This window comes from Sciurus vulgaris (genome assembly GCF_902686455.1).
Source record: "Sciurus vulgaris genome assembly, chromosome: 3".
Lineage (NCBI taxonomy): Eukaryota > Metazoa > Chordata > Mammalia > Rodentia > Sciuridae > Sciurus > Sciurus vulgaris.
The window spans coordinates 112,452,049-112,476,238 of record NC_136463.1 but is presented as its reverse complement, the minus strand read 5'-3'; the positions used below and the strand labels follow the sequence as shown (position 1 = coordinate 112,476,238).

Here is a 24,190-nt window from a genome sequence, read left to right as displayed (position 1 = left end):
CTGATTTGTGGCATCATAGGGCTTGTCTACTAAACAATGTCAGAAATGTCAGAAATCAGAATGGTTGTGGGATTATGTGTTTAAGACTACAAATCCTCTTTAGAGATATATCCTCCACCAAGAAAGCCTATAGGGATGGTGGTAGTGAGCTTGAAGATCTCTCATGTAGCTTGTGTTTTGTTGTCTTTGTTTTTAATCCTCAGAACACACATCCTAAGTGTAATAGTCTCCTTTGTGTAAAAATACACACATAAATTCAGATTTGTATGCTTAGAAAATGCCTATGTTGATTCTATAAGAAGGAGCCACGATGGAAGCCATTTAATTCAGCTACACACACCTTTTTTGGCTTTCAGCACAACATTGAAATCTAATAATCCATAACATATTCTAGATTTTACTAACTTGCATATGTTTTTGAAAGTCATATGCATTTTAGTAGAGGAATTCAAGTGTAAACTTTGTAATTAATAAGTAATTGTACAATGCAGATACACATGACAGCTTATTATCACTATAGGGTGGGGCAGGTTCCAACCTATCTTTTATATATCTTCACAGACAAAAGGTTGTAGTATTGATATTCCTAAACTACTTTCCATGACAAATAATGGGCAGTATTGAGTTGCAGACCCTAGGCTCACAGGTGCATTCTTAGGAGTCAGGCTGGCTGCCTCTCCTGTGTCATCCTCCAGTGACTGCTCTCTTTTCTTTTTCACAGGAAAAGGCAGGTATGGTGAAGTGTGGAGGGGCAGTTGGCAAGGGGAAAATGTCGCTGTGAAGATCTTTTCTTCCCGTGATGAGAAGTCATGGTTCAGGGAAACAGAATTGTACAACACTGTGATGCTGAGGCATGAAAATATTTTAGGTAAGTACAAGAATATTCCTCAATTAATTGTGTGTAGGTAGGGAGAACTGGTGACCTTTGCCCTCTCAGGTTTGCTGACTATGAATTGGAGAGTCTCTCCTGAAAAGCGGAATAGGGAGCCTCAGCATCTATATACTGTTTAATTTTCTTTTAACGCCAATTTCTTGTGTAAATCTGCAAATAAGTTAGGTTGTAAGATTCTCTGGATGATGAAAAGGAAATCCGTTATTGCTCATTCTTATTCCTACATCTGCAGATCGTTATTTAAACAACAAAAATTTGCCCCGTATTGTTCACTTCAAGGCTTCATGGGTTGTTCTCCTTACCCCACCCTTTTTGAATATTTATTACTTGAATCAAACTAAGAAAGATCTTTGGATTCTTTCCTAGAGATTCACAGCTCCCAGGGACACCATAATTAAATGCACATTCCCTCAAACTAGGCATCATTTTTAAAGACCAGATTTCCAGAGGGATTCAGCATACATTTTAATTTAGAAACTAAAGCTTAGCAACATTTGTGAAATATGTAAAGTGCCCAATGAAATCCTGCAATGGCAGTGTAAGGATGAACCTGTTCCTTGGGCCATTGACTTGAGTAGCTTTTCAAGGTTTCTCTTAATGTGTTTACACTAACATGGGCGGAGAATGCCACCTGGGCTGCTGCTTTAACCTGATCAGGTAGTGTCAGCCATTTCATGGCTAGTGGATCAGCTCTGGCTTATAGAAAGACCATTGCCAGAATGTATTTCCGTTCTACTACTATTAATTAGTATTTAAATCTGAATTAAGTGTCGGTAGACAATGGTTTGATGGTTGTTCAAAGCTTTGGTGTGGTGGCAATGTTTTCTCTTGGAACTGGCTCAGTTTCTGTTCTTGATCTCTCTCTTCCCTTCTCTTACCCCTGGGGCCTTCATCATTACAGAATCCTCCTCAGTTCTATTGTTGCTGTCAACTTCCAATTTCCGATCCCTCCTGCCACACAGATTTGGTCTTCCACTGAGAAGCAGAGATAATTCTGCTCAAAGTGTCTCTGATGGTTCCCAAACTGCCTGCAACATTTATGACTTTTGGACCCAACATTCAAGACTTCCTATTTTGGGCCTCCTTGTGGTCTCTTAAACATCAACTACAAATATGTACACATTCTGCTGCCACCAATAGTTGCCATTCCTTGGGATTGCCACCAACACTGAGGTCTCTCTGTCCCTGTGCGTGTTGTTTTGATCACCCACTGTCCCCTTCCCATCCTTCAGCCACCTTTTCCTCCATTAAAACTCAGTTTCCTTCCAGTTTCTCCCAGGGAAATTGCTTGTGCTTTGTGCACAGCTTCATGTTGTACTCTGCTCTATTTTTACACACTGCCATGTGTTACCGTTAGATGTCTGTGTGTAACCACAGTAATGACAACAATAAGAACACAATCAAAAGTAGTAACCACAGTAATGACAACAATAAGAACACAATCAAAAGTAGTGAAAGGCTGTTACTATGCGGTAACCACTGATCTAAGTGCTTCAAGTGCATATTCTCATGTAACCTTCACCACAACTGTAGGAGGGTAGGTTTTTCTTATTTTTTCCAGTTTTAATTTATGAAGTAGCTGATGTACAGGGAGGTTGAGTAGGGGAGCTGGGAATTACACTGGGCAACCTAACCCTCTGCTGCAATTTTGTATCCAGCAGTGATCTGCTAGATGTTCAGATAGCAGTGGATTTGCTTTCTAGATTCCAGTCCGTGTACGAGGTGAAAATTTGTCTATAGTCAAAATAACCTTTGAAGTCCTGTTTCTCCCTCTGCTACTAGAACAAATTGAGTTGGTTGTGTTAAAAGCCATGTCATATAAAAATATTTCTCTCAAGTAGCAGGATTATTCTTCATAGGCAGGTGCATGTTCCCTTATGAAGCACATGACATCTGAGACCTGTTGAAGGGCACATTTGGGTATCCCCACTCATACTGACAGAGCTCACAGACTCATTGTGCAAAATACACTAGACATGCTGTATTCTGCAGATGGTCTCTTATCCACACACTCTAGTTAAAAGGCCTGTGATGCACGCCATCCTGCTCTGTGGAGAGAACCTTTGGCATTGCTTTTGCCTTCACACCCAGTGCTAAACACAGTACCCTGCAAATGACTGAAAATATAAGTTGGATTTAATCACAAAGAAAATTTGAAAGGCACCTTTACAATCTGATTCAAATATAAGAAGTTAGATTTCCTTATTGTGATCACAGAGGGTAAAACATTATCCATTTTTTATTATCTAATGGTCTATGGAAATTCTGAATTCATAATATCTTTCTGCCTTTATCATAATCACAGCCATATGGATTTTGTAGTCTAATTAAGAAAACTCATAGAAACAGATAGCCATTTTTGTTGAGTGTGTGTGTATATATATATATATATATATGATTTTTTTTTTTTTTTTTTTTTTTTTTTTTTTTTTAGACAGGATCTTGCTGTTTCAGGGAAATCTTAAAACTCCTGGATTCAAGTGATCCTACTGCCTCAGCTTCCCAACTAGCTGGGAATCCAGGTGCATGCTGCCACACCTGGCTTACATGCTGAGTTTTAAATATCAGATCATGATTCCCTCCCACTCATAAGTATTCCTAACTTTAGTCCCCCAAAATATATAATTAAATTCTATCTATGTATGTTTCTATGTATCTGTCTATACATATAGAACTCTGGACCCCCAGGGTTTGTGTGTGTATGTGTGTGTGTGTATAGCAAATAGCAGGAATTGAACTCAGGGGCACTGGACCACTGAGCCACATCCCCAGCCCTATTTTGTATTTTATTTAGAGACAGGGTCTCAGTGAGTTCCTTAGAGCCTCTCTTTTGCTGAGGCTGACTTTGAACTTACAATCCTCCTATCTCAGCCTCCTGAGCCACTGAGATTATAGTTGTGTGCCACCGCACCTAGCTGGCCTCTCAGTTTTTATCCCCTTAGCCAAACGTATAAAATAATATTTTTCAAGTGGACTGGTTTGAATTTCAACTCTTTCTTCTGTTACGTCTAGTGTGGCACTTAAAAGATGAGTAATAGTAGCAACGATAGTCTTGGAGTTTGGGAGACTGGTGTCTACTCTGGAGACTGTTAGAGGTCCACTGTTTGATTGAAAGTTGTATCTTTCTTTTCCTCATTATTAAAACTATAGATGTTTATTAATATGAGAATTTACTCCAAGGTCTTGTGTTATACCTTTTGAAAAACATGTTGTAAAATATACGTAGCATAAAACGTGCACTTGACGCATTCTAAGCATGCAGTGGCACTAAGTTCATTCATCTTGTGCAGCTATTACACCTTTCTGCTCCAGAATGATCTCGTGCTTGTGCTTGACTGTTTCACCACTCCCGGTTCCTTAAAACTGATACAAGAAAAGGAAACTACCTGTTAAAAAAAATATATTAAATCACAAAACTGTTGTTATGGTTTTAATGGAATCTGGGCTCTTTTCAAATGTATTAGTGGCCAGCCATTCTTAAACACTTACTGTGTATTATTCATCAGATCAAGCATTTTTACATGCAATGTCGCTTTTTTTTTTTTTTTAACCATCTTCATTTTATTTTTTTTTAATTTTTAATTTGTTCTAATTTGTTGTACATGACAGCAGAATGCATTTATACATTTTGATAGATCATACATAAGTGGAGTGTAATCTCTCATTCTGATTATACATATTGTCAGATTTTATTCTCCGAATTACCCCTTGAGGTATGTTGCCATTACCCTCATCTTATGAATGAGGAAGCCAAGGAGATTATGTGACTTGGGTGGGCAAGGTCTCCCAGTTTGGGATGGTGCTGCTGGCCTGTGAGCCAGTCCTGAAACTGGGCACAGCCCTTTCTGACTTTGCTGTGGGTGGTGGCCTTACATCCTGGCCATCACACCTACCCAGTACCTGGTTCCTGTGAGCGGTGCCAGTGAGAGGCTCACAAGGGGCACTGGTCACTTTACTTAAGACTGAGGTTTTTTTATTTTAGCTCTTGAAAAGATGGGGAAGATGACATTGACTGTAAAGTAAGAGACCCTAATTATTTTCTCCCCTTGTTAGGAACACATCCAGGGCCTACGCTAGAACTCCAACTGCTAGCCCCTGTTCAGCCTCTACTAACAGTAGAGTGCTTTGACTCAAAACACAAATAGCCCTCAAAAGTGCTCCAACATTGTAAAACAAATGTAGTTATGTAATTCACACTTAAGAGATAAATAGTTTAAAAAAAGCCTTGTTATTTAAAAAGTCATTTTTCCTGAAGGTTCATTCAGAACATAATTAAGAAGGATGACAGAATCCTTCTTTTTAGACCTAGGGTGCTAAGGGAGAGTAAGGGAATCAAAGTTTGCTTTTTATTTATTTAACCAAAGGCTACTCTTCCTTGGGGGAAGAAATCAGCAGAGGTAACATAATAGCAATTTAATTTCTTTAGAGCGGTGTGTTTTTTTGGTTTGGGGCATTTATTTTGGGGAAAGTTATTGAAGATTAAATGTTCTTTTAGTATGCTCAAAAGTTTCCTCAAAATGTCAAAAAATCACCCTCAATGTCTGTCTGCAACTATCAGAGTCTCACTTTCCTTTAAGACCAGTTCAGTTGTCACTTTCTGATGAAACCTTTTATAATATCTTAATACCTACTTTAGGCTTGTGTTGATTGGTTCCTTCTTTATTTGATGAATAAGTCAATCGTTCAACATCAACTCATTTCTGTTCTTTTTACAGTTGAGCAGATAAAGGTCAAAGAACCTACAGGAGTTGCCCATTATTACATAGAAATCATAGGCAGGCAGGACTAGAATACTGGCGTCCAGGTTCTGGGTTTTGTGTTTTTTCAGGACGCTTGATGAATGATCTGTGCATGGAATATCAACATGATGAAGAATTTGGCACTATTATTATGGATGAACAGAAAGTTTCTTTTCTGAGTCTTAATACAATTAAAAAATATTTTCTAAAGGATCATTTACAGTGGAAACTAATAGTGGAAACTAATTTCCAATTAATTTGTGCCCTTTTAAGGAATAAGTGCTGTTGTTTTCTCTATTGCTGCGTCTGTAAACCTCTCATGGCAATTGCTATTTACTTGTTTTTGTTGCAGATGATTCCTACTGTGTAAGTCATTTTCTGAGTATGAAAAGTTATGGAATGCTCACATGTCTAATTTTGTTCTTACTCTTTCCAGGTTTCATTGCTTCAGACATGACATCAAGACACTCCAGTACCCAGTTATGGTTGATCACACATTACCATGAGATGGGGTCGTTGTATGACTATCTTCAGCTCACTACTCTGGATACAGTTAGCTGCCTTCGAATAGTGCTGTCCATAGCTAGTGGTCTTGCACATTTGCACATAGAGATATTTGGGACCCAAGGGAAGCCAGCCATTGCCCATCGAGATTTAAAGAGCAAAAACATCCTGGTGAAGAAGAATGGACAGTGTTGCATAGCAGATTTGGGTAATTTAAAAAAAAGCATTTTTTAATTACCATTTTTACTTCTGTTTTCTCCTGTGTGTAGTAGATTGCAGTACTTTTCTCCTATCATTATGAAAAACTTCAAACATACCAAAAAGTTGAAACAACTTTAAAATCAATAAACGCATGCCCACAACCTGGATTTTCCCATTTATGAGAAAATTCTTTAAGCTTTTCATATTCTTTAAGCTTTATCACATGTCTATCCACCTCTCTATTCATCAGTTTTTAGTCTGATAACACCACAAAGTAAACTGCCTGCTTTTTGCAGGTAGTTTCTTCTAGTGACTTCACATTTATAAATACTAGTACACCATTTACCAAGAGGCCCTTTTTTTTTTTTTTTCAGGCAAAATTGATATATCATTAAATACACAGATCTTATGTGCATTTTTAGAGTTTTGACAAATTTTATAAAACCCAAATCTCCGTTGACACTTTCAGTTACTCTAGAAAGTCACCTCAGACTCAGCCAGGCACTGTCCCACCCCAGAGGCAACTAATAATGGCACATACTGATTTTGAAAACCTTCACATGAAGTTGGCTCACGGTTAAATATTCTGTGAAATGAGAAATATCTTTAAAGATGTTTTCTAAAATCATTCTATAACTAAGACAAAATTATCAATTTGAGAATGAGCAAAATAGTTCATTTTATTCTACTAGAATATCTCACTTTTATGGTGGTAGGGTAATTCTCAGTGTAGTTTTTATTGCTTTATATTATAAATAAGATTATTTCCTTGTACTGTGGCATTTTATATAAGACTGTATTCATCCTAGACCCCTATAATATTGACTGAATAATTGTGCTAATAAAACTGAGTTATAATAGTGGTTATTCATTTCAGTGGACTATTGAGAGTCCTATTTACTTGATTAAAAAAATGGTTTATCACATTTCAGTTATTGTTAGACTGATAAAGGTTTAGGCAAAATTAGCTTTAATTATAATAACAATAATAAAACTCATTATTATTTTGTTGTTTGGTTTTAAACACAAGGGATTTAACATGTTAGGAAATTTCACTTCCTTTGAATCCCTTTAAATCATTCTCTTTTGGTTGAGAAATTATTTTGCAGTGCGTACATGATTTTTGCAGGCAGTTTCAATGTGATATAGAAGATGCTTATGGCTTGTGTTGTATCTCTTGGTGCTAGGGTAATTTGGGTTTAAATTCTGACTTTCCTTTTTATTTACCTTGTGTTTTTGCCTGAGTCTGTGTCGCTGTGCAAGCAGTGTCAGCCCAAGGGCTGTACTTCTGCCTCATCCTGTACTTAGTACTGTTGGAAACTTGGATCATTGCATGTACGTGTGTTACTTATATAACTAAAAGACAAGTAGGCCTACCTCACAGGATTCTGATAAGATTGAGATATTATCATCACTGCCTGGCTAGTAATAAGGATTCAAATGGTCCCTGCTGTTATAATCTGGTGGACTTGGAGGGATGGATAAATTGAGCTCTTGGCTTTAGGATATGGGACTTGTAGGGAAAAGCGTGGGGGCATTGTGCAATAAGTTCTTCAGCTATAGTTTGTTTGGTCTGCAGCCTTCCAGTTAGATACACTAGGTGATTTAAAAGTCTGTACTAAGATGTTGTTATTCAGTGGATTGATAATGTATGGGAAACAGCTCTTAGAAGACCATAATTAGTATATAATTTTTACATTATACTCAGAAATTAAGGCTCACTCATTAGAAATAGTTCTATTATTAATACCGCTAAAAGAGTAGCATTCCATTTGGTTTTTTTTGAACTTTTTATTGTAACAAATTCAAACACACATAAGGATTGAGAGAATAGTATAGTGATCACTTAAAATTCTCAATATCTAAATTCAAAAATTTTGCCACATTTGCCTTATCCGTATATGGTTGTGTCTGTATTTTTGCTAACCTATTTGAAAATATGTTGAAGACAGCACACTTTTCTCCTGAAGACCTCAAACATATCCCCTAAAAATGTCTCAAAATGCATCTCCTGCATAACCAATTCTTGATAATTTTCTAATATCATTTAATATCTATTTTCAAATGTTTTTGTTTTTTTTCCCAAACAAAATTCACATATTGTATTTGGTTGTTTTGTCTCTTTAGTGTAAAAATTATCCATTAGTAGGTAACAAATTCTTTCTAAAACTTAGCAGCTTGAAACAATAGAAATTTTATCATCTCACTCATCCCCTAGAGGATCAGGGATCTTAGAATGACTTGGCAGTGTGGTGCTGGCACAGGGTCTTGTGGAGGGTTCAGTCAAGCTGTTGGTCAGGGCTGCAGTCATCTGAAAGGCTTGACCCAGGCTGCAAGATTCAGTTCCATTATGGCGCACCCACATGACTGCCAGTTCCTTCCTTGTGACCCTCCCCAGGGCTGCTAAGGGTCTTCATAACATGATTTGAGAGCCATGAGAACAAACAAGGAGACTTTTATAATTACCTGATGTCTTTTATGTCCTAATTTTAAAGACACAATCCACTCCTTTGGTCATGTTTTCTTGAGTAGTCCAGCCCACTCTCATGGGGGTGAAAAATTCAGGGTCACCTCTTGAAGGGAAAAGTTTCAAAGAGCTTGTAGATGTATTTTAAAAGCACCACAGCTGTTACTGTCATGTGTTGTTTTTTTTTTTTTTTTTTAAGTGCACCTTTTTATATTTATGATATTTTAGCTCTGGTTCTGGGAATGGCAGAGGGGCATATATGATTTGGGAAATGTTCATGATGGCTCTAGAATCTTACAGTAAATTATAAAAATAGGAGAAAAAAGATCCAGTCTGCTTTAGTGAATATTTTTAAGGGTGAGATAGCAATATGCTACCTCCTTGGCATTACATAGAGTGATTATCCCACACATTCTGAGGCACGAAGTGGAAAGAGAAGCATTCTCAACAGGTAGTTAAGGGAATTCCAGGTGATCTTAGGATCATGCAGGTTTACAGGGGCATCTTGTTCCATGTTGGCACTTTTCATTAGATCAAGTAGGTTACGAATCATCTTCAGTTGTTCTGAATATGCATCAATAAGTAATTTCATCCTCAAAGAAGCCATATCTGAATTCATCTATCCCAACTGGCTAATGAGGAATGCCAGGTCTCTCATTGATTGAGGAATTTGGAAACGAGCCTTGGTTTAAGTGTTTCAGGCCATTTAACATGAGAGATGCATACTGGCTGGAGGTCCTGTTTAATGCTATCTGTTCCACTGATTCCAGGGAGAGGTCTGTGGGCCTAGTAGCCTTCTTGCTCAGAGGAGCAGCTCTCCCCTTAGGGATGTAGCAGGGCCTGTTGCAGTCTGCCTTTGTGTGGTGGCAAATTACCTCAAATTCTCAGTCTCACACTATTTGAAATTTATGTTTGGAGACTAGTGGGAATGGTAGTGGAGTTTGAGAGCTTAATTTACTTATTAAGCCACTTTGAGGTTCTCACTTAACGTGGGAGCCTGTTTTCCTATGGACTGCAAACACTGGCCTCATGGATTTAATATATTGGTCTGCCATTTGCCAAAACTTTTTGTCCCTTAGAGGCTTGTATATTAATCCAGTAACCCCATAATGTTTCTAGCATTAATCTTCTTTCCTGCGTTCACTGCAAAAGTCACCCCAAGTATTCCAGGAATTCTTCTGGGTGTAATGCAGCAGTGACCTCCTGTACCACCAGAGGGCACTTTTGATCGGGGTTGGTTTGAAATCCTTCCAAAGCCTCTGTGAGAAAGGAAGTGAGCTAATTTGCACTGTTGTCTTCTTCCTTTTAGGCCTGGCAGTCATGCATTCCCAGAGCACCAATCAGCTTGATGTGGGGAACAATCCGCGTGTAGGCACCAAGCGCTACATGGCCCCTGAAGTTTTAGATGAAACCATCCAGGTGGATTGCTTTGATTCTTACAAGAGGGTTGATATCTGGGCCTTTGGACTTGTTTTGTGGGAAGTGGCCAGGCGGATGGTGAGCAATGGTAGGTATCTGATATGATATTGTCCTTGTCTCCATTCTCTTGACACTGCTACTGTTGAAAGGGCAAAGAGGAAGACACAAGCCCACCTATTTCCTTGAATTATACTTGTGAAACTCTGGAAGTGTACCTCTGACTTGTGGCTAGTAGGTGTACTGTCATGGCATCATGTCTGAAGCATGAGAGGAAATGACTGTTGAGAAACAATATTTCTGGGGGAGACTAATTATACCTTGGGTGTTGTTCGGGTTGGTCCATATTTCATTTCTTCCTATTTTAATTTCTCCTTTCTTCTTGGTTCTTCTCATAAGGTAAGTTTAACTTGAGAACAATGCTCAAGTAAGCCTAAGGGTGAATTCTTCTGTTTTAGATAATTTCATTTCTTGGGATTGGCTTATTGAGAAAAGTTTCGGTTTTCACACTCAGAAGCCACTACTTTCTGCATGAGTCCAATTTCAATTCAGGGAGCCCTCAATAAGTGGCTTATGTTGATCTGTTTATAAGTAGTTTAATGAAATGGTGTTGCTTAGCACTTAAGGGTGCATTTGACACTCATTTTTAACCTGTATCCCTATGTTCAGCTCTCACTGTTATCTTTTATGTACCCAAATCAATCTTGAATACATAGTTGGACTTTAAGTACTTTGTGTTTAGAAAGCACTAAATATGCTTTTAAATTGGACATGCCCCAACAACCCACAAAGTTGTGTTTTTTTATAGCAGAATCTCTTGAACCAGCTTGACGAACTTCTTCATATTTTCACCACTGGAAGTCCTATTTCACAGAGCATGAATCTGAAATTGACCCAGGAAAACAGAAGAAAATGTCATATATTTAGATTTCTATTAATTTCTAAAAGACACTTTAACATTTTACCCTCCTGTGATCCATTTTGATCCTAGATTTCAAGTATTTGAGAGAAAAATGCATGAAGCCTCTAACATCTGTGCTCCATCCAACCTTCTGTGGATACTTTCTTCTAAGGATTGAGATTTTTGGGATAATTGTAATTTTCATGACCACACAGCCAGACTAGGAAGTTTTGTGGGAGAAGAAGTGGAGTTGGGTAATTTAATATAGTTTTAGTGCATAATAATTAAAATTGGCATGCCTTCATGATAGCTTTTTGTGTGAAAGCAGAGTGTATCTGCTTTGAATGAACCCTCTGAGAGTACTAAAGCATGTGTTTCAGAGTAAACATACAAGGATTATAACTTGACTCTTCTTTCAAAGTATTTTTTTTTTTTTTTTATGGAGTCATGAGCATTTTCTTGGTAATTATTTCTCAATTGAGAGAGCCACGGCCTTGCAGTTTGTGCCATTGAAGCGCCTTGAGACTTGTTTGCGACAGAGGGATTTATTTTGCTGATTTATGAAGTTCTGAACTTTGCCTGAAATTGCACATCAGTTTCATTTCCTTGCCCCCCTCTCCAGTCATTCTTGAGCATCTTGGAATTTGGTGGGCGGGGAGGGGGGGGCGTCTAACTCTGATAAGTTTATCTTACCGAGACTGTAGAGAAGGATTGGTCTCAGAATAAACTGTGTGATGGGGAACTTCCCCAAATGAGGAGGAAGCTGGCATCCCACGGCCAGCACAGTAGCACTTCCAGCTGTGGGCGTGCGGCGCAGAGCCAAGCAGGCTTGCTTGGCAGAAACTAAGGATCCAGACTTTGTAAGAACTCATGTTGCAAACCGGTTCCCTGTGTCACAGGCATAGACCCAAATGGCTTTTAAAGATCAGCTGTGATTAATAGTAGTCAGTTTGAAGTCAGAGTCATCCGTTTAAAATTTAGCTCAACAAATGTTAGCTTGCTTGCTAGATCCTATGTTTAACATTATTTTTGGAAGAAACAGTTGTGGATGGTAGAAGGGAGAATGTTTTGGTTGTTTTTGATTTATCGATCTCCTTTTTACATCATTTAGCTGCTAGCTATTTCCTAAAATTTTGTGGGTTGAACTTCTGTGATGTGGTTTGATTTTTAGGAGGAGTAAGGGGATCTTATTTCTCATTTTAAATCAGCTGTTGTTTTTTGGCAATGACTCATTTGATATTTTCTCTTCTCTTTCTATGGTCCTTCCTCTTCTCTGCACATACCACCAGCACCACCACCCACCTGCCAGCTACAAATCAGTTTATCTAAACTCAGACTTAATGGTGTCCCATGCCACTTGAAAACCTATTTTACTAAAATTAGTACTTTAATACTACTCCCCTAAAACAGGAAAAGTGAGTAGAAAGAAAAACAGGAAAATTTTGCTTTCAGATTCTAGCATTCACTTTTCTTTGCACTTCTCTGCATCCATATTTTAAACTCAGTTGTAATCATACAAATGCAAATCTATGTCATCTTTTTCACTTATGTGTGGGTTTTACATTGTCAGATAGCCCCTGTTCTTGTTTTAAATGGTCACATGATATTTTATTAACTTATCCATTTCCATATTGTTAGACATCCTGTCTTCCCATTTGGGGCCTAGAGTAGACATTTTTGTGCACATCACTTTTTCATTTGGGGAATTTGTTCCTAATCTGAAAAGAAGCAGACTTAATAGGTCAAAGAGTATGGACATTTTTATGATTTGGAACACATTGCCAAATTGCTTTCCCTTAAAGCTGTTCTAATTTACAATATTCTTCTCACCCCAGGGTGTGATGTACCTATTTTACTTTCTTACCAGCTTTAGGTACTATCATTAAAGGAATATAGATTTTGAAATTATTGTATATAAAATGTGCCTCATTTAAATATGTGAATATCTTATATTAAGAAGGTTATTATAATTATGCATCCTTTGAGTTTCAGAGTCCATTATAAAAATTGATGACCAGGTAGTTCTCTTGGAGCAATATGATCCTCAAGTGAACAATGAGCATAAAAATATGTAGTATTTTTATTGGAATCGTATATTTATTTTCTACTAATAATAAACCTCATGCTGTTTCTGTACAGGAAATGAGAGTTAAGTCCATTTTCACAGGTGAACATTTCTCAATAGTGTCTTTTGGAATTTACTTGTGGTGTTAGTTTGACACTGAATTTGGAATTGGTGGGAAAGAAAACTGTTTTCTCGCTTCTCCTGTGTGAATATCTGTATGAACTTCAGGTAGGGGTTTGCTTAGATCAGTGGTTCTGAAACTGAAGTGTGCACTAAAATCACGAACAGAGCTTGTTGAGAAGCACAGTGCTGGGCCCTAGCCCCAGAACTTTAGTAGCTCGAAGGTCAGAAGCTTTGATGCCACCATTCCCTTCCACATATACATAACTCGGAATAGAAAACTTCAGAAGGCAGTGTACCCAGATTATGCAGGCACATACCTGTAGAAGACAGGACAGATCTGTTTCTCTGGTGTTTGGTGGTTACAGGGCTTATTGAAATGGACTTTTCTGTCTTCCGTTGCTCTGGGTCTCTAGAAATGTCACCTTACACAAGCGCCTGCTGGGCTGTACTCTCCAGAGCTGAGCACTCTTTCTCCTGGGCCCACTGGAGGCAACAAAAGGGAATCGGTAACACTTTGGGTTCTGAGATCATGCTCTTTGACCCAATCACTTAGATTAGTTTCATCACTTGAAAAAGGTAGGTAACATCCACATAAAAGGGTTGATGATTAAATAAGGTCGTATAGGTGAACCACCTGGTGTGTGTCTGGCGTAGAGAGAGTGCTTTGGTATTCATTTTTTGTTTACTTTGCAGAAGGGCAAGTTTCTTGGAGCTTGCAGACCTCTGACACCCCTTTTCTGCTTCTCACTGTGCTAGCACTTTGCCTGGACATGACCTTCGCTTCCCCTTTTTCCTGCCCATGGGAAGACACTGTTTTACTGGCTTTGACTATTTTGTGATGAAATGCAGTGTTCAATGTGTCGAAAACTGTTTGGGTCTCACAGAAAAACCCTTGCTGGCCAAGCTGCACCTCTTCTGGGATGAGGACTAGGAAACTCTTGTTAGAATAAGCTTATGTTTGGCACACTTATTTTGGAGAAACCTCTTCTAATTAATCTTGAGCTTGCCAGGGAACCACGTGTGCTTCTGTTCCTAAGCACAATGGGCTTGTGTATGGAAACCATGACAACTCTCACTTCTTCAGCAACTTAATATCCAACATGTTTCATGATTTTAATTGACTACTTTAGTATATATTAAGGTTTGAACAAATAGCTGAATCATACTAGGGAAAATTTTTTCATATTCATCAAAGCGATTTCAGCTCTTTTGTTCTTTTGTTTTAACTTTTAGGTAAGCAACTGGGGTAAGGAATATGGAGGTGAGGTGGAGAAAGAATTTTTTTCCCATCAATTTTCTGGAATTCCTCATCCCTGATTTAGAGATCCAGAACAGAGGTGGGCAGTCAGCTGACCTCATGCCAAAATAACCGGAAGGCAGCAGAATTTCATTGGATGCTGTTCACTGCCCACTAGTCTCTTCCCTGATTGGCTCTTGAGAGCAGTCCTTCACCAAGACAAACATCAGCATCTTGAAACCTCATAATAGCCCTAGCATCTAGTGAATGGCACCTTCTTCTTATAAGGGCTTCATAGCTCCCAAATGTCTACAGCTCTTGTGGAGCTGAATCTCTACATTTTGGGGTAAGACCAACTCAGGGAACAGCTGGCAACTCTCCTAGGCATTTTGTCCACCCCTGTGATAATTCAGTACATTAATGGTTAAATATTTTTAGTTAAATCTGACTTCTTAGTAATTGATAAATCATGAACTTTTGCTATATTGCATCTATGAGAATCTTAGTCATGGAAATTAATTAATTAATTTTAAAATTAATTAGTTTTATAATTTTAGTATGGATTCCCAAGGAGGCAGTAGGTTTTGACTTTGAGAAGCAGTGGGGTGAGGACATAGCTCTCACAACCTTACTCTACCTAGCAAGGAGCAGAGCTGCCCTCCCAGCTCCATCTCTGTTTCAGAAAGGGCTACCTGTTGTGGGACTCCTGGATGCCCCAGGTACTGTACTGATTCTCTGACCCCCCTGGCAGTGAGTCAGGGCCACCAGGTCCAGAACTCTCAGTTGTCTTCCCCTCTGCTGCGACTAGCCCTTCGCTATATGTTCACTAACCATTTTTTATGTATGCTGTGTCATGAAAAATATTTTGACATTCTCTTGTAAGGCATGTCAGGTGGAGTAACACAAGTATTAGATGCACCTCTATGAGCCCTGTCTCAATAGGAAGAATGTCTTTCTGTAAACTCCATGTTCCCAAGATTCACCCATACACATGCTACCTTCATGATTTTCCCATACCCATTTTCCACTTGTATCACTATTTATGTAATCTTTTCTTTCAAATTGACTTGTTTCAAACTTGAATTTTGTTTTGAAAGGAAATTATATTACCACTAGAATCAGAAAACCACTGTCCCATGGCATAAAATGGAAGACAGTGATGCAAATAAATATGCAATTAGTAAGATAAAAAGATTTTGTCCTTCAACTACATCGAAGTGTCCCACATGCCACCCTTAGAAGAAACATTGTTTTAACTTATCATCTTCCCTGAAAGCAAATCCTCTTTTTTTCTTTCCAAAGTAGCCTTAGTTCAGCTAATCTCTGAAGAATTTTCAGCCACAGCAGCTCTCTGTATGGACATACCTGCAGCTATAACAAATTTTCAGTAGATTGCACTGTTACAGTTGGGGTACACAGGGAGGTGCCCGAGTAAAGGGTGAGCACTGAACCTTGGGACCCTGGAGTTGTGGGAGTTGGAGGGCCTGCTCAGAGGATAGAAGGCATGAACCAAATCAGAAAAGGGTTGAACCAGAGCTCAGCTGGGTGAGCTTGTGAAGGTGTGAGGTGCAAGTGGGCATGAGAAATAGAATCAGACTACAATGATAATTGGTATGCTACGCAAAAATAAGAGCTACGGCAAGTCCGTAGACACCCCTTCAGTGGAAGTGCGAGCCTTTTTAGTGTAGCAGATGCCCAGGTGTGTGAAGGGCTGTGGTGGGGAGTGGGCAGCCTCCTATGGGCAATACTGGTGGACGCCGTACAGAGGAGGGACATGGTGCGCTTACCTTCAGTTTTCTCCTGAAGATCCTGCTGGAGACAATGGAATATGATGAAGGATGGGATGGTAGGGTGTGAAACAGAAAGATGTGTGACACGCATCTGTCGAAGGGGAGAAGATGGCTGTCTGGTTCAAGGCCTTGGAGGCAGGATCACATGGGAGGTCTTGTTTCTGGACAAATGGCCTTTCATTGTTTTCAGAGGACATGTTGAGGGTATTCTTGTTTTGCACATGAGCTTTGTGATGTGTACTTTAAAAGTGTTGGAAAATGACAGTATGACGACTGAGGGGCTACTCAGAGCCATGCAGCCTATTAGTGGTAGGGATATTGATTGGTAAAGATAGATATCCCTCAAAAAACAAAACAAAACAAACAAACAAACAAACAAAAAACCCAAAACCTTTCAATTAAACATATGCCCGGGGGGTGGGGGAGGTTGTATAAATTAGTTACACATGCCAAAAGTTGAGGGGTGTAGTTATGAATAATTTCTCTGATTGCTTTCCTCTGGCCACTTTGAGTCAGCAGCCACCTTGATGGGAAGACCAGCCAGGCTATTTGTTCCTTTCTTGACTAGCGTTTACAGCTCCTCTTCCCCTGCATCCCTATATCATTTGTTGTTTGTACCACTCCTTTGGCACTTGAAGCACTTCATATTTTTAGTTGCTTTCCTGAATTCGTGCTGTCATCTTTGCTGGCTCACGATTTGGCAGTTGCTCATTGGGGGCTGCCTTTATAGGACTTACAGTTCACTTTTTTTTTGCCTGGCTACCCAGATTGTTTGTCATTTTTTGGCAGAAACGGGAAGAGTCAGTCAGTCACTACCTACCTCTGACAACAGTCACCTCACGGTTGGCCTCACCTCCCACCTACTCTGGCTCTTCCTCTCAGCTCCCCACCAGCCTGTGCCCCATCTCACCCCTAGGAATCTCCCCTTCAGCTCGCCAGCATTGGAGGCTCACTGTCATCCTTCCCTGCCCCACTCTCCCTCTGCCTGGAATAGACTTTCTCCATGGTAAATTTTTCTTCTTCACCCCTCTGTGCTTCCTCATAAATTGTGTATCTCTGGGTACCCAACCCCTGGGTCCTCGAGAGCTCATTGTACTCTTGTGGCAGTTTATAGATGATACTTAGTAAACCATACAGATGGGTTTTTCTCTGCCCCCCCATCTTATGGCACCTGTCTCCAACACAAGTTTATCATTTCATTTTATCCACCTCTCCTGTTACCTTGCTCCTCGGCACCAACACCACATCATTTCAATTTTGTATGCCTACAGCCAAGTACAACTTTTGATACACAGAATTTAAAGGATCACATGGTTATTGAGTCAGTGTTTGAGCTAACAAGCAAACATATAGTAATTCTACTTTTGCCTTTCAGGATATAAATTGTGGGATGAAAAAGGTTTCAAGGTTCTTTTTGACGAGAGAGCCATGATTGCCAGGCACAGTGGTGCATGCTTGTAGTCCTAGTGGCCAGGGAGGGGGAGGCTGAGGCAGGAGGATTGCCAGTTTGAAACCAGACTCAGCAACATAATGAGACCCTGTCTCAAAAGGAAAAAAAAATTTAAAAAGGGATGGGGATGTGACTCAGTGGTTAAGTGTCCTGGGTTCAATCCCAGTACAAAAAAAAAGAAAGAAAGAGAGAGAGAGAGAGAGAGAGAGAGAGAAAAGAAAGGAAAGAAAGAAAGACAACAACAACAACAAAGAAACCATCATCTAAGGAAAGAAAGGGACTATGTTGATCTTCCACTAGAATTTGAAGTCCTTCAAAAATAAGAGCATGACTTAAACTTTTTCATCCTCAGCATTTAATATGTCATTCCACACATAGTAGGTATAATGTACTTTTGACTAATAGAAATTGCTTTCCTTGACTAGAGGGAGTTCTAAGTGATTGCTGTAGTTTAATCGCAGGTTTATTTTATTTCAGAGCGCCTAGCCAGAGTCAACCACTGTTGAAGAAACAGAGTCGGAACTAAGTCCCAGGCATAATCAATTACAGGGTCTTTCTTTTTGAACTTGACTTTTCCTACAAGCAAGGGGCATTTAATAAGATTAAAATGTGGGAAATAGAAACATAAGGGAAAACTTCAACTTTGCAGAGTGATGTTCATTATTGGCCATCATGAAATCTTATGTTTTAAACCACATCTTATTTTATTTTGCCTTTATAGAAAAATCCAACTTCGTGTTACTGTTTGCATTCACATAACCCTTTGCAACACTCACTGGGCATGTTACCCCAAATAGCTATCATGTGAGAATTTTAAGGAATTAAGCAAAGTTATTAAATGTGTCCCTGCAGAAAAATCGAGAGATGGTGAAAAGCATATCTTTGTTTCCCATAAATGCACTCATATGTCCTGGCAAAGGTGCAGGTCCATATCCAGTGTGTTTTAGGTGGTGTCTCCAAGTACTGAAAAGAAGTAAAATATTTCCATTTAAATGCTTCCTGGGATCCTTGTATGAGAAGCAGATAAGGCCTCCGAGATGAGATGCTCCAGGTATTCTTTTAGCTGTGGTTGATGCCCAATGTGGACTGGTCATGATTTGTCAGGGAAGGTTTTAGCCTAGTGACTGACACATTACAGTGCAGCTATGCAATGGGCTAAGTGATTCAGAAGTAAGAAGGGTACCAACTAGAATTTTTTAAAATACAATTTAGACAACTTTCTATTTTAAAAATAAACTCTTTAGTTGAATTTGTTAAGTTTTAAAAAAAATCTGTAGTATTTCTTGAACAGATGCTCCTTATCATATCTAATCTTCTGCATAAGTGGTTTGTATTTATATGAGGTTTGCAAGAATGGTAGGTAATTTCTTACTACTAGGTAATTTCTCTGATAAACGAAAAGGGGATTGAAGCTTTTCGGGTAACTAGTAGGAACTAGGAAAACTTAATCATAACTGTATGTACAGCTTCCTTCTGTCCTCTGCCACAACCCCTTATGTATTTAGGAGGAGAAATAAATTACATGGAGGAGGGAGAGAGAGCTGGAAGCCAAGTTATCCACTGACTGCTCTGCCGAAGTCTTTGATAGAGGGAAAGGAAAGAATAGATGTTTTTGGTTTCATCTCAATGAGGGGAAGAATCAAATTTCCAATTCCAAATGATGAAGTTTTAAATTTCTCTATTTGTGGAATTATTCTTCTTTGATAAAAGGAAGGAATTACATAATTTTGTTGGAAAAGGTTTCTAAGCCATGGGAAATCATTCAGGAATAGATGCTGAAAGTGGTCACTTTGATGTTTGCTTGGGGATAAGGGAGGAGTTCATCTTTCTTCACTGAGCCTTTGCCTTCCCAATGGCTGTTCTCTCTACAGTTTATTCTGTGCCTTCAATCTGAGAGTAATTGATAGAGTTGTGTCTGGTAGTTAGAGGGTACTCACTGCATGTAGAATAGATGAACAAGGAAATGCAGTATTACATTATTGGCATCCCTCCTAGTGGGAAGGATTATTTTTTAACAATGATTCTTATTACAAAATAATTCATAACAGAAAGACTTATTTTGGTGATGGTCTTAATTTATTTGCCTCTAATTCTATTTTGAGGACAACTTTTTACTTCTATTTATGGGTGAAAATGACTAGATTTATGTACTTTTTAGAGGTGTCTTGTTCCTCTCTGATGACCAGAGGAATTTTTGTTTTAGGTCAATCCATTCTTATTAGGCAATGCAGAGCTGTTTGTATACACTGTATACTCATGATTATATGAGAAATTTATTTTTCTTCTAACAATTATTCTATTATTCTTTCTCCAATTCCCTACAGGGTATGTAGTTATTGCCTTCTTCTTCATGTATTTTAGGACCTCCTTGTAGCTTCCAGAACTGCTAGAGGTATGAGGAAGGTGACTAGAATTTTATCCTGTCACATTCTGACTTGTGACACTCATCAATAAAATCCTGGGGGTACATTTACTATCTTGCTAACCCAGCACAATTCTTGTCCCATATGCAGGTATAGTGGAAGACTACAAGCCACCATTCTACGATGTGGTTCCCAATGACCCAAGTTTTGAAGATATGAGGAAAGTAGTCTGTGTGGATCAACAGAGGCCAAACATACCCAACAGATGGTTCTCAGACCCGGTGAGAGTGCTGGTTTCTTGGTTCTAGAGCTATTTTGGCTGCTTGTGATTTGCTTGCTCTTGATTTCAGCAGGTCTTTAGTATCTAAGTCATCTGCACTCTATATTGACTACTCTTCCTCCCTATTTTATGTAGAAGGCTCTTTGAGCATAACTGAACAGATTTGGAAAATTGTCTTGTTCTTTAAGAAGCCCTTCCTAGTAGGGCTTGCTAACGAGTGATAATCTTCAAAAAAATTTTTTTTGATTGACCAAGGATTAGGAGACACATCACTGCCTCTATAACCCATGTGATTGTATTGAGATCTGGAGCGATGCTTTTCATCTCCTCTTCCTCTCTGTTTACCAAAAATTCCAAATAAGCTCCTCAGTGCTGTAGAGCCTATCTTGCTACACATAACTAGTAGCAGATCTAGGACTTTGAGAAGTGATCCTATTTGCAAATCACACTGTTATCTCCAGGTTAGTACTATTGCTTTTATTGTCCATAGATCCATCAAGGGGTCTGTATGATTTGCCTAATAAGGTTAAGTTGGTAGTATTAAGAGTCCAAAGGACAGAGTTCAAGAAACCCTTGAGTAACTTTATCATTGGTTAAAGCCTTGACTGTTTGTTTAAAGAAAATGGCAATAACATCCCTTCAACTTCACCCGACCTGCAGAGTTCTTCAAAACAGTTGACATGACCTCTGCCCCACTTCTGTTGCCACTCAAAAGCCAATTTGTCACTGTGGTCTTTGTTCTTTCTCTTCTCAGACATTAACCTCTCTGGCCAAGCTGATGAAAGAATGCTGGTATCAAAATCCATCTGCAAGACTCACAGCTCTGCGTATCAAAAAGACTCTGACCAAAATTGATAATTCCCTGGACAAATTGAAAACTGACTGTTGACATTTTCATGGTGTCAAGAAGGATGATTTGATGTTGTCATTGTCCAGCTGGGACCTAATGCTGGCCTGCCTGGTTGTCAGAACAGAACTCATTTGTCTCCCTCCCTCAGTGGCCACTTTGACGAGGCAGACATCTCACCCAGCCATGTGCTGGGGAGACACCAAAACCACCCCAACCTCGCTCAATGACTGTGAACTGGGCATTTCGCGAACTGTTCACACTGCAAAGACTAATGGTGGACAGATACTGTTGCAAAGGTAGGGAACTGGAGGAACACAGAGAAATCCTAAAAGAGATCTGGGCATTAAGACAGTGGCTTTGCATATCTTTCACAGGTCTCCTAGACACTCCCCACGGGAAACTCGAGGAGGTGGTGAATTTTTAATCAGCAATATTGCCTGTGCTTCTCTTCTTTATTGCACTAGGAATTCTTTGCATTCCTTACTTGCACTGTTACTCTTAATTTTAAAGACCCAACTTGCCAAAACTTTGGCTGTGTACTCCACTGGTCTGTCTTTGGATAATAGGAATTCAATTTGGCAAAAACAAAATGTAATGTCAGACTTTGCTGCATTTTACACATGTGCTGATGTTTACAACGATGCCGAACATTAGGAATTGTTTATACACAACTTTGCAAATTATTTATTACTTGTGCACTTAACAGTTTTTACAAAACTGCTTGTGCGTATGTTAAAGCTTATTTTTATGTGGTCTTATGATTTTATTACTGAAATGTTTTTAACACTATACTCTGAAATGGACATTTTCTTTTATTATCAGTTAAATTCACATTTTAAGTGCTTCACATTTGTATGTGTGTAGACTGTAACTTTTTTTCAGTTCTTATGCAGAACGTATTTAGTCATTACCCATGTGACACCACCGAATATATTACTGATTTAGAAGCAAAGATTTCAGTAGAATTTTAGTCCTGAACGCTGTGGGGAAAATGCATTTTCTTCGGAATTATCCATTATGTGCATTTAAACTCTGCCAGAAAAAAATAACTATTTTGTTTTAATCTACTTTTTGTATTTAGTAGTTATTTGTATAAATTAAATAAACTGTTTTCAAGTCAATCAGTGAAATTATTTTCAACGTATAAGGAAGATCTGTGTTATATAATGTGTTTTCTTATGGGAGCGATAGAGGCACAAAACTAATTTGAAAATTGCATTTGCTTTCCAAGGCAAGTAATGAACCTGAGGGTACTGTGAGGATCTCTTACTCCTTGAATTTGATATTGGAAATTTGGGTTTTATGTTTATCTTTTGTCTGTTGTTTTTCCTCTCAGTTTTCCCAAGTTGATGATAACAAGCTTCTCTGACATATGTATGTATATATAAGATTTTGTTTATCCATCCATATAGTCATCATTTATCACAAGGTGGTGGTGAGTATAAAAGTGAAGAAAAACGTCAAGGCATTTTTTTGAAGATCCAAGTGCATGCAGACCAGTGTTACGCATCTTACCCTGGTGCTTAGAAAAACCCATTCTTAGCTCTTTTTACTTCTTGTGCACAGCAGGATTAAAAAGGCAAGGACTAGAGTAGGCCAAAAAGAGAAGAGAAGTGAAAATTCTAGAATGTTCTCCAGAGGGAAGTCAATCAGTTCATTAGCATGCACTTATTCGTAGGGTATGTAGTAGAGTCACATTTAATTTTTTAAATCAAAATTTTAATTCCTGGTACACATAAAATTTACTATCTTAAATTTTAAGTAAACAGTTCAGTGGTGTTAAGTACATTCACGTTGTTATGCAACTCTCTCCGTCATCCATCCACAGAGCTCTTCATCTTGTAAAACTGAAACTCTGTACCTGTTAAGTGCTAGCTATTCACCTACTTCTCCCATCATTTTGTTTTCTGTCTATAAGTTTGGCCATTTTAATTTCCCTATACAAGTGGAATCATATAGTATTTATCCTTTTATGAGACCAACTAATTTCATGTAGCATAATAACTTCAAGGTTTATGCACATTGTAGAATATGTCCAAATTTCTTCCCTTTTTCAAGCTGAATAATATTACATATGTGCATATACAAAATTTTGTTTATCCAACCATTCATTCACCCATTGGTGGACACTTGAGTTGCTTCCACATTTGACTGTTACAAATAACACTGCCATGAGCTAGTGGGTTCTTAGTTTCTTGGTTTCAGTTCTTTTGCATATATATTCATAATTGGAAGGAAGTCACATTTAACTTGTATTAAAGTATTTCATATTTACATAAAAGTACACAAAAACACATGTAAAAGGATACAGCTTGATGAATTTTTGAAAAAAGTTTTTCTAAATTGGTTACACCCATGGAAATAGCACTCAGGTCAAGAAGCCAAGCACTACAAGCACCTCAGAACTCTACCAACCAGAGTTGGTAGGTTATGTTGCTTATTCTGGAATCCCTTATAAATGGAATCATAGGTTATGTTGCTTATTCTGGAACCCCTTATAAATGGAATCATGCAGTATATGTGTATGCACAAGTGGAATCACTGGGTGATAGGATATGGCATGTGTTCCACTTCAGATAATTACCAGTCTTTTTGGGGGGTGGGTACTGGGGATTGAACCCACGGGTTTTTAACCACTGAATCACATCCCCAGCCCTTTTTATTTTGACACGGGATCTTGCTAAATTGCTTAGAGCCTTGCTAAGTTGTTGAGGCTGGTCTCAAACTTGTGATCCTCCTGCCTCAGTCTGTTGAGTTGCTGGGATTACAGGTGTGTACCCCCACACCTGGCTATCAATTCATTTTTAAACAGGGTTGTTCAATGTATGTTCCCATCAGCCATGTATGAGAGTTCTGGTTGTTTTGCATTTTCAATAGTACTTAGTAGTGTCTTCTTTTCCATTTTAGTCATT

General features: G+C 38.7%; 1 protein-coding gene across 5 annotated transcripts in view; it reads left to right on the top strand.

The window, feature by feature from the left end:
• ACVR1 (activin A receptor type 1) overlaps window positions 1-22,399 on the top strand; it is a 118,570-nt gene extending 96,171 nt beyond the window's left edge. For all 5 annotated transcript variants that reach the window (XM_079131792.1, XM_079131789.1, XM_079131788.1 and 2 more), the window contains 5 exons: window positions 722-868; window positions 6,068-6,343; window positions 10,113-10,310; window positions 20,299-20,429; window positions 21,183-22,399. In XM_079131792.1, coding sequence (XP_078987918.1) covers window positions 722-868; window positions 6,068-6,343; window positions 10,113-10,310; window positions 20,299-20,429; window positions 21,183-21,317 — 887 coding nt within the window. In that variant the 3' untranslated portion in view covers window positions 21,318-22,399. The remainder of the gene's footprint in view (window positions 1-721; window positions 869-6,067; window positions 6,344-10,112; window positions 10,311-20,298; window positions 20,430-21,182) is intronic.
• Window positions 22,400-24,190: the final 1,791 nt, after the last annotated feature.